We start from the raw sequence: 10,893 nt of genomic DNA, 5'->3' as shown, positions 1-10,893 counted from the left end.
CTGCCGACCCGACCCTCAACCCCCCAGTGCCCTCTCAGTGATCCTCAAACTGCCTAGGCCTCCGCTCTCAGCCGCTATGTCCACGTGAGCCACCAGGATGCACATCAGAGGTGCACTCAGTGCTTCTCCTGTTGGCTTTCGCCCTGAGTGAACTGATATCAGTCAAGATCTGCAGTGGGGGCAGTGGGATGGCAGAGTTGGGAAAAGGTTGCGTTGACATAAATAGCTTCAGTGCCACTGGTTTTAAAAGATGGAAATCATCAGAGTTGCTGCTAATTGCTCGCCAGTGGACCTTGCTGGAAGCACGAGTGCCTCTCTTTTTGTTTGTGTATGTAAGTAATATCAGGTGAGGACAAGGTCAGAAAATTTGAGAAAGCTAATGAACTCTGATGACTTTTACAGAAGCCATAACTATAAATAGCAAGCTCCACATGACAAACCTATTAAATTACATGTACGAAGCAAGTTTCTCATAGTGTTTATTTATTTCAAGCTCACTTTCTCATGAGGACTACTATGAAGAAGTTGAATTGTACTGCTTTTGAAAATGGAAGTTGAAAGACCCCAGGCCCGTGCTGACAGAATACTTAAAGCAACGTTTTTACAAGCCTTGCAAAATAATGACTGTAAAACTCTGAAGGACATCCTGAGGAAAAAGAAGATTGAAGTTGATACCATTTTTGAAGTGGAAGATGAAACCATGATTTTGGCAGCTTATAAACAAGGTATTTTTAATCAGATTAAAACCACATTGATGTGTTGGATGCTCTGGATCCGTGAAACACATACAGGCCACCAACACTTAAAATAGTACAACACTATTTTATTAAACTATAAACTGTTGAACATACTCTTACTGTGGGTTAACACAATGTTCGATTAAACTAAAGACCTGTGCCTGTCCTAACCAGTCTAATCACTCAGCACATGGTGAGAATCTGTGCTGTACACTATAAGCTCTGTACTTCTGAAAGGCTGCATCCCGAATGAGCGGGAAAACTGATGCCCTCTGTCTTTATAGTGAGTGTGCTCTAACTGGTGATTGGCTGCTGTGTTATGCATGTTGATTGGTCCTACTGTATGTCCATCAGTGTGTGTGTCTGCACCATGATATGCTGGTGTATATTATAACATCCCCCCCTTTTTGAAGAAATGTATGTTTGTGGCAATAAGTAATGTGTGGTGATAATGTTCCTAATGACGTGTGGGGTGCGAAGACATATTTACAGGACTATGTGCATGAAAACTAAGCTATATACAAGGGAAGGTGCCTGGTGCAGAGAACTAGTATGCAATAAAATGAACGAGAACAACACTACATACAAACCAGGAAAACGATCAAACAAAGCAAGAAACAATTCAGAGACTCCATAAATTTGTAAAGTTCACAAGTTTAGTCTCTGAGGTGAACGACGAATTCTGGTTGACCGCCTCAAGGGTGGGTCGAGAGCCGCCGGGTCAGGGGGAGGCAGAGTGACAGGAAGCTCTGCATATTCCGTGGCAGGGTCAGCAGGGAAGCGAAGCAACACCGGAGGATCACGTGGCGAGCGTGGAACGAGGCAAAGGGCGCGTCGATTGCGGCGCAGAATACAGCCATCTGGTAGCTGAACCAGGAACGAGCGGGGGGCCACCTGCCTAAGGACAACAGCAGTTGCAGACCAGCCACCATCCGGGAGATGGACGCGAACATTGTCACCTGGAGCGAGAGTGGGGAGATCAGCAGCACGGGAGTCATGAGGCGCCTTGTGCTGCGCACGAGACAGCTGCATTCGGTGAAGAACCGGAACATGGTCGTGATCTGGTACATGGATGGACGGCACTGTTGTCGTCAGGGTGCAATTCATGAGTATTTGGGCTGGCGGCAAGCCAGTGGGCAGTGGGGCGGAGCGATAGGCCAGCAAGGCAAGGTAGAAATCAGACCCAGCATCGGCAGCCTTGCATAGGAGCCTCTTGACGATGTGTACTCCCTTATCTGCTTTGCCGTTGGATTGGGGGTACAAAAGACTGGACGTCACATGGGCAAAATTGTACCGCCGGGCAAAGCTGGACCATTCCTGGCTGGCGAAGCAGGGGCCATTGTCGGACATCACCGTGAGCGGGATGCCGTGTCGAGCAAAGTTTTCTTTACATGCACGAATGACTGCAGACGAGGTGAGGTCGTGCAACCGTATCACCTCCGGGTAATTTGAAAAGTGGTCCACGATCAGGACATAGTCTCTACCCAGCGCGTGGAACAGGTCAATGCCCACCTTGGTCCAAGATGACGTGACCAACTCATGGGGCTGCAGTGTCTCTCGTGGTTGGGCCGGCTGAAACGCTGACCAGTGGGGCATTGAGCACTGTGTTGGCGATGCCTTCATTAATGCCGGGCGAGTACACAGCCTCTCGGGCCCATCGGCGACACCTCTCCACGCCCAGGTGGCCCTCGTGTAATTGTTCCAGGACAAGCTGGCGCATGCTATGCGGGATGACAATGCGGTCCCATTTCAGGAGACCCCCATCTACTACCGCCAGATTATCTCTAACGTTATAGAATTGAGGGCATTGGCCCTTGGGCCACCCGTCCATCAGGTGGTGCATGACACGCTGTAGCAGGGGGTCAGCCGCCGTTACACGGCAAATTTGGACAAGGTATTCAACTGAGGCAGGTAAATTGGAGGACGCGGACGCCACCTGAGCGGCAACCTGACAGACAAACCCCGCTGGATCATATGGAGTGTTGACTGACCTGGAGAGAGCATCCGCCACGATGAGATCCTTGCCTGGGGTGTACACCAGCTGGAAGTTGTATCGCTGGAGCTTGAGAAGAATGTGTTGGAGGCGAGGTGTCATGTCGTTCAAGTCCTTCTGTATTATATTGACCAGCAAGCGATGGTCGATCTCGACGGTGAATTGAGGAAGCCCGTAGACATAATCGTGAAATTTCACAACACCGGTCAGAAGGCCCAAGCATTCCTTTTCTATCTGCGCGTAGCACTGCTCCGTGGTGGTCATTGCCCGTGACGCATATGCAATGAGGGCCCATGACGTGGCCTCATCACGTTACAGGAGCACAGCTCCAATGCCGGATTGACTGTCATCTATCAAAATTTTGGTCTCCTTTGCTGGATCAAAGAAAGCCAGGACCGGGGCCGTGGTTAGTTTAGCTTTGAGTTCCCTCCATTCATGCTCGTGGGCAGGGAGCCACTAGAAGTCTGTCATCTTCCTGACCAGGTTCCTGAGAGCCGTGGTATGAGAGGCGAGGTTAGGGATGAATTTCCCTAAAAAATGTACAATCCGCAAAAACCGGAGGACCGCCTTCTTGTATTCTGGCATTCTCATAGCTGTAATGGCAGCTACCTTGTCCGCATCATGCTGCACACCCAATTGGGAGGTGTGGGCCCCTAGGAATTTGATATCTGTCTGACTGAAAGAGCACTTGGCTCTGTTGAGGCGGAGGCCATGTTCATGTATGTGTCTGAAGACGCGCTGGAGGCGATTAACGTGCTCCTGCGGGGTGGTGCACCAGATGATTATGTCATCGACATAGACGCGAACGCCTTCAATACCTTCCATCATTTGTTCCATGATCCTATGAAACACTTCTGACGTAGAGATGATCCCAAATGGCATCCTGTTGTAGCAATATCTTCCAAAGCGGGTATTGAACATAGAACATAGAACAGTACAGCACAGAACAGGCCCTTCGGCCCTCGATGTTGTGCCAAGCAATGATCACCCTACTCAAACCCACGTATCCACCCTATACCCGTAACCCAACAACCCCCCCCCAACCTTACTTTTTAGGACACTACGGGCAATTTAGCATGGCCAATCCACCTAACCCGCACATCTTTGGACTGTGGGAGGAAACCGGAGCACCCGGAGGAAACCCACGCACACACGGGGAGGACGTGCAGACTCCGCACAGACAGTGACCCAGCCGGGAACCGAACCTGGGACCCTGGAGCTGTGAAGCATTTATGCTAACCACCATGCTATCGTGCTGCCCCGCATGCAGAGTTTCCTGCTAGATTCATCAAGCTGGATTTGCCAGAATCCTTTTGAGGCGTCGAGTTTGGTAAAGAGCTTGGCGTGAGCCATTTCAAATGTGATCTCCTCGCGCTTGGGAATTGGATAGTGCTTCTTCATGATATTGCGATTGAGATCCTTGGGATCGATGCAAATTCTCAATTCGCCGGAAGGCTTTTTTACACATACCATGGAACTGACCCAGTCGGTTGGTTCCCTGACCCTGGAGATCACTTCTTGGTCCTGGAGGTCTTGCAGCTGCTGCTTGAGGTGGTCCTTAAGTGGCGCTGGGACCCTGCGAGGTGCGTGCACCGCAGGCGTGGCGTTCAGCTTTAGTAAAATCTTGTAGTTGTACGGGAGCGTGCCCATGCCCTCAAAGACATCATGGTACTGGTTGATAATGGCGTTGAGGTGCGCCCTGAAGTCAGTGCCCGGAAAGGCATACACGTCAGCAGGAGAGAGAGAGTGAACCCTCTGAACTAGGTTCAACAGCTTGCATGCCTGCGCACCGAGCAAGGAGGCTTTCGAAGAGCCTACGATTTCAAATGGCAAGATGGCTTTGCGTGACCGGTGCATCACTTCAAGTTGGCATGAGCCGCTGGCAGCAATGGCATTGCCATTGTAATCTAATAGTTGGCAGGCTGATGGCAGGATGGCTGGTTTGACACAAAGGCATTGGAGGTCAGACCGTGCAATGAGGTTGGCGGAGGCACCGGTGTCCAGGCGGAATCGTATTTGGGACCGGTTGACCGTAAGGGTGGCACACCACTCATCATCCGGATCGATGCTGTGTATCGGTAGAGGCTGGATTCTGTGCTTCGGGGACACCCTGTTTTTTGTTATTATGCCGACTTGAAAAGGCACCTTCAGGTCCTCGGTGTCAAAATCAGGTGACAGGTCTGAATCAGGCTCGGTGACTGTGGGTTGAATGGCCCGGACATCACTGCGAGGCTGGCTGGAGCGACGAAAGCTGACAGGTTGAGTTGATCTGCATAAGGCAGCGTAGTGACCAAGTTTGCCACATTGCAGGCATCATCGGGATTTGGCAGGACACTGCCGCTTTAAATGGGCAGAGCCATAGTTGCTGCACGCTGTTGCGTCAGTGCATTCGTTGCGCCACCGCGCATGCGCGGTGCGATCATGCGAGGTGCGCAGTACGTTCGTCGGCGTCGACGTCCCCTCGTTCGGTGCACCCAAGCTCAGGAGCCCGCGAAAAGCGCGCAAAATGGCCGCCCTCATCCAGGCTGAGGCTCTAAATTTGTTTGATTGCTTGGACCCGTTCTGCCTCGTGGGGAGCTTGCCGCGCCATTTCAGCCGCTTGGATGTGGGCATAGCGACTAGTGGCCTGTTCATGCAGCATGCAGGTCTCGATGGCAATCGCTAGGGTGAGCTGCTTTACCTTGAGGAGCTGCTGGTGAAGGGGGTCCGACTGAACTCCGGAAACGATCTGGTTGCGTATCATGGAGTCGGATGTGGACCCGTAGTTACAGGATTGCGCAAGGATGCGGAGATGGGTGAGAAAGGACTGGAAAGGTTCATCCTTACTCTGCAACACTGTTGGAAGACATAGCGCTCAAAACTTTCATTCACCTCGATGTCGCAGTGACTGTCAAATTTGAGAAGGACTGTCTTGAATTTAGATTTATCTTCACCATCGGCAAAGGTGAGAGAGTTGAAGATGTGGATGGCATGGTCCCCGGCTGTGGAGAGGAAGAGAGCAATCTTCCTGGCATCTGAAGCAGCTTCCAGGTCTGTGGCTTCAAGGTAGAGCTGGAAGCGTGTTTGAATATCTTCCAGTTGGCCCCGAGCTAACCGGTGATGCGGAGCGGCGGCGGCAGGCGGACACTGTCCATGTTGCTGGATGGTTGTAAGCTGGTGGAAGGCAGATCACTTGCAGATAGGTCTAAGAAGTTCTAACATCCCTCAACTACTGGTACCATGATGTGTTGGGTACTCTGGATCCGTGAAACACATACAGGCCACCAACACTTAAAATAGTACAACACTATTTTATTAAACTATAAACTGTTGAACATACTCTTACTGTGGGTTAACACGCTGTTAGATTAACTAAAGACCTGTGCCTGTCCTAACCAGTCTAATCACTCAGCACATGATGAGAATCTATGCTCTATACTATAAGCTCTTGTACTTCCGAGAGGCTGCATCCCGAATGAGCGGGAAAAGTGATGCCCTCTGTCTTTATAGTGAGTGTGCTCTAACTGGTGATTGGCTGTGGTGTTATGCATGTTGATTGGTCCTACTGTATGTCCATCAGTGTGTGTGTCTGCACCATGATGTACTGGTGTATATTATGACACACATTGAAAAGGAAAGGCTAACAAGCTTGGCATAATATAAATTAAGATCTATCAAATCACAAACCAAGATTGTAAAACTCCAATGAGAAATCAACAGCAAATAATACAGAATCTTGTTTGGAATAGGTGACTGGGACAGTTAGTAACTGTTACTAGTCATTGTTAGTTATTGCTTTTGTTTATTTTAATGGATTTTCATTTTAAACCAGTTGAGCCAATTATTTAGGTTAGGACGATTGGCCATGCGTGGGATCACAATGCAGAAGAGGTCCTTCAGCCCATCCAGTCTGCACCGATGCATGAAAGGCCCTGAGCTGCCCATCTAATCCTTAATGGGGCGGGGGAAGTGGGTATAGGTAGGCTGCACTTTCAGAGGGTCGCTGTAGACTTGATGGAGCGCTTGGCCTCCATCTGCACTTTATGGATTCTGTAGATTTTTTCCATGGGCATGTTGTTTTACAGCCAATCATGATGTTGATAGCAACTCTATAGGAACTGAAATTTTACAGTTAATTTAAACACTTTCTCACGACCATTTTCTCACAATTACTTAAATATTAGTTGACAAAAGTATTGCTGGAAACTTGGCCGACCAAATCTGTAGTTTCCCAAAACCTCTTGTGTACTGAATGTAAAGCAGAGTGTTGTGGAGACGCCAATCACTTCCTGCATGGCTGTTTCCAACAAAATGTTTCCCACATGACACGTGACTACACTTCTGACGTGCCACTCGAGTGGCAAAGTGCTTTGGGACAACTTGAGGTTGTGAAAGGCACATTTTCAATGCAAGTTCAATTCTTTCAGATTCAGTGTTTGCACACATTAAATGATCAGGACCTGTTTGTGCTGCATGCTGCCAGAAGGGGGCGCCCGTGTAGCTGGCAGGAATTTAAGGGCCCAAATTCTCATCTGTATACTAGAGGGAGGGACTGGAAACTGTGCTACCCCTGAAAATGGGTGGAGAGGAGGAAAAAGTATTACCTCCATATTCACAGATGTTACCTTAGAAACCAACTTAATTAAAATCAAGCAAAAGTAAGTTACTTTCTTGGCATAGTCCAGAATGAGATCTTCTCAAATGCTTGAGAGGAATTAGCTGATAGGGATATATAGTTACTTGTACAAAGGTATGTGTGCGTCCAAACATTTTCTCATAATTCTTAACCGTTGCCTCATCCAAGCTACTCACACAACTTAACAGCTCTTTGAAGGGCGGCACAGTGGTTAGCATTGCTGTCTCACAGCTCCAGGGACCTGGGTTTGATTCCGACTGTGGTGTCTGCACATTCTCCCCATGTCTGCGTGGGTTTCCTCCGGGTGCTCCGGTTTCCTCTCACAGTCCAAAGCTGCGCAGGTTAGGTGGATTGGCCATGATAAATTGTGCCTTAGTGTCCAAAAGTTAGGTGGGTTACCATCTGAAGTATATGCCAGTCTTTCAGCTGGTGGCTGTGAGGGTGAAATCAAGTGTTGGTGACGCTTCATCACCAGTGTCCTGCTTCTCTTAGACTTTCGGCTCCTACTTGGATATCTGAAAGAAAGTACGAGATTGAGGTGAGGGAAGCAGGGGAAAAAGCAAGAGAGACATGGACCGGGATTCTGCAATACGGCAGCTAAGTGTTGACGCCGGCGTAAACACCTGAGTGTTTCATGCCGGCGTCACCGGGCCTCCTGGCCCAGCGATTCTGTGGCCCACAAGGGGCCAGTATGGCGCCGGAGTGCTCCATGCAGCTCCAGCGCTGATATGCGGCCCTGCACTGCCGGCCGCAGGTCCGCACATGCAGCGGCAGCCGCGTCCGCGCCGTTCCCTCGCAACATGGCGGAGCCACACAGCGGGCCGGCGTGGAAGAAGGTAGGCGCCCGCCGATCGGTGGTCCCCGATCGCGGGCCTGGCCGTCGTGAAGGCCCCCCCGGGAGCCTGATCACCCTGCCCCCCCCCCCCACCGCGGCCACGGGTCCGAGCTCCCGTCAGGTGGAACCATGTTAGAACCACACCAGCGGGAACTCGGTCGGTCGACCGCGGAAAATCACCGTGGGGCCCTCTTTCAATGGCCCCCGACCGGCGCTGCATCAATCAATCAATCGATCGATCGCGTGGCTGGCGGCAATTGTCCGGTCGCCGCATAATCGGAGTCCCGGCATCGGACCGGCATCGCGGACCGTCTCGCCGTCAAGTCCGATTCGCCAAGCCGCCACTGGCTCGGAGAATCCCAGCCATGATCTGTGGCTTGTACATCAGAAGTGGATGTGAGAACGTGGATTTGGTCAGAACATATCATTACCTTCTCTAGATTCAGCCCCACCACTGGCCACAGCTCCAGTTGTGACCACACCAGTGATTGTCAGCACAAAGTTTCTTTATGGGGGGGGGTAAGGACATGTAATCACCCCCACTCTCCATTCTCCCCTCTCAGTTAGGTGACTGTCTCTGGCTATGTGCCAGTTTAACCTGCTAGAGCGTTGTAAGTGTGGTGCAATGCATTTGAATGATGAGTCTGCCACAGTTGATTAGCTGACAGAGTTTGCAAGTTGAGATATCTGGGTATGTGGTATCATAGATTATCATAGAATTTACAGTGCAGAAGGAGGCCATTCGGCCCATTGAGTCTGCACCGGCTCTTGGGAAGAGCACCCTACCCAAGGGGAACACCTCCACCCTATCCCCATAACCCAGTAACCCCACCCAACACTAAGGGCAATTTTGGACACTAAGGTCAATTTAGCACGGCCAATCCACCTAACCTGCACATCTTTGGACTGTGGGAGGAAACCGGAGCACCCGGAGGAAACCCACGCACACACGGGGAGGATGTGCAGACTCCGCACAGACAGTGACCCAAGCCGGAATCGAACCTGGGACCCTGGAGCTGTGAAGCAATTGTGCTATCCACAATGCTACCGTGCTGCCCTATGCAGTGTGCTAAGTGTTTCAGAGTAAGGAATTGATTGATTGAGCATGTTGGTGAGTGAAGTAAGGGAGTAGTGAATGGTGCGGTCCACGTGGCATTTGAAGAGGCATTCACTGACCTTGACCATTCATGTGAGGTCAGTGAACTATTCTGTATCCCAGTCCTTGGGACTACAGTGCTTTTACTGAAACCAATGGCCATCTGCTCCATTCAGGGCCCAGGAGACATGGGTGTAGACAGTGCCAAACACTGGGGTCTGGGGGGGAACCTCCACTCAATGTTTCAGTTTCTCATTATTCATGCTGAGCAGCCAGAGTTCAGACCTGAAAGACTGGCTTTTAAAAATAACTGGCTGAGAATTCAGATTTTTTTTTGAGCAGCTGTGTCAGTGTCAGTTTTTAATAATAATTATTATTATCTTTGTAGCTACTTTCTTAACACCAGTTGATTCCTCTGTGGTTAATTATCCTGAAACAATCAACATTGGGCCTCCAATGTCACCATTGCCACAGTAACTCTGCCTGCTTCATGCAGGCGTCAAGAAAGGACATTTATACAGCACCTTGCACAATGACCCAAATACTTCACAGCCAATTAAATACTTTTGAGTTGTAGTCATTGGTATAATTTAGGCAAGTTTATCAAATACCACAGCAGGCTCAAGGGGCTGAATGGTCTACTCCTGTTCCTATTGCACATATTCATACATCATTCTGTATTGAATGAGAGGAGCTGAGCTCGATGGCCTTTGTAATCCATAATTATCCAGCGAACAGAGGGTGATATCAAGGCTGGATTTCATGGGAGTCTCTCAGGGTATCGGAGGCTCGCAGGTGCTTGCCCTCTGGGCAGGGTGGTACCCTGACACTTCTGGTGCCACCTGGGCACTGCCAGCTGGAAGGGGCACTGCCACGGTACCAGGTTGGCACTGCTGAGGTGCCAAGCTGGCATTTTTCATGCAATGGCAATTGAAGCGAGGGGGGGGGGATGCCCTGCGTGGGTGTTGGGGGAAGCGAGGGGTGGCGTTGGGACCCCCTCATTGTGAGTTGAGGCTACGGGAGGTTCAGGGGTCATGATCTAGTGTCCTGATTTCTTGCTACAGTGAGGAGTTCTGGCAAGTGGAGCTCCTCAGTGCAGAAACTGGGACTTTGTGCGGCATCGGCCGCGTGTTCCCCGCTGAGGCCCTGTATCTAACCCGAGTGACATTTAAAAGCGTTGTGTTTCTCGACGCTACGAGCACCGGGAAACACGTGGCTAAACATGCTCGCTATGAGACTTTGTTCCCATTTCGTTAAATTGTGCCCAATAACTTGTTTAACACTGTATATGATTCTCAAGAATCTTTTCCATTGACTTCAATCTTGTCCTTTTGTCTACTTACCTATTATCCCACGCCATCTTGATACTATATATGAGTGTTTTGAGGAATTTAAATATTATAATAAAGTTGTGTGCATAGTAGATATTGAAAATGTATTGGACAGAATTCTCCCATCCCACATGCAACAGGTGGGTGAGAGCGAAGAATCTCTCTGGAGCCAAAAAAGTCAGAAACCCGCTACAGTAGTGTAAAATCAGGTTGCAATTCTCCCAATCACGGGTTAATGGTGGGTCAATCTTCCCAATGGCTGGTGGTGCGAATGCAATTTGCATTA

General features: G+C 49.9%; 1 protein-coding gene across 1 annotated transcript in view; it reads left to right on the top strand.

Annotated features, from left to right (window-relative positions):
• The first annotated feature begins 297 nt into the window (after positions 1-297).
• The window catches only part of asb4 (ankyrin repeat and SOCS box containing 4), a 36,570-nt gene continuing 25,974 nt past the window's right edge, over positions 298-10,893 (top strand). The window contains exons 1-2 of the mRNA XM_038796414.1: positions 298-346; positions 494-725. Of these exons, the coding sequence (XP_038652342.1) occupies positions 548-725 (178 nt within the window). The 5' untranslated portion in view covers positions 298-346; positions 494-547. The remainder of the gene's footprint in view (positions 347-493; positions 726-10,893) is intronic.

The sequence above is a fragment of the Scyliorhinus canicula genome, chromosome 5 (genome assembly GCF_902713615.1).
Source record: "Scyliorhinus canicula chromosome 5, sScyCan1.1, whole genome shotgun sequence".
NCBI lineage: Eukaryota > Metazoa > Chordata > Chondrichthyes > Carcharhiniformes > Scyliorhinidae > Scyliorhinus > Scyliorhinus canicula.
Note: the sequence above shows the minus strand (reverse complement) of the source record. Positions and strands in the feature narration are given on the sequence as shown.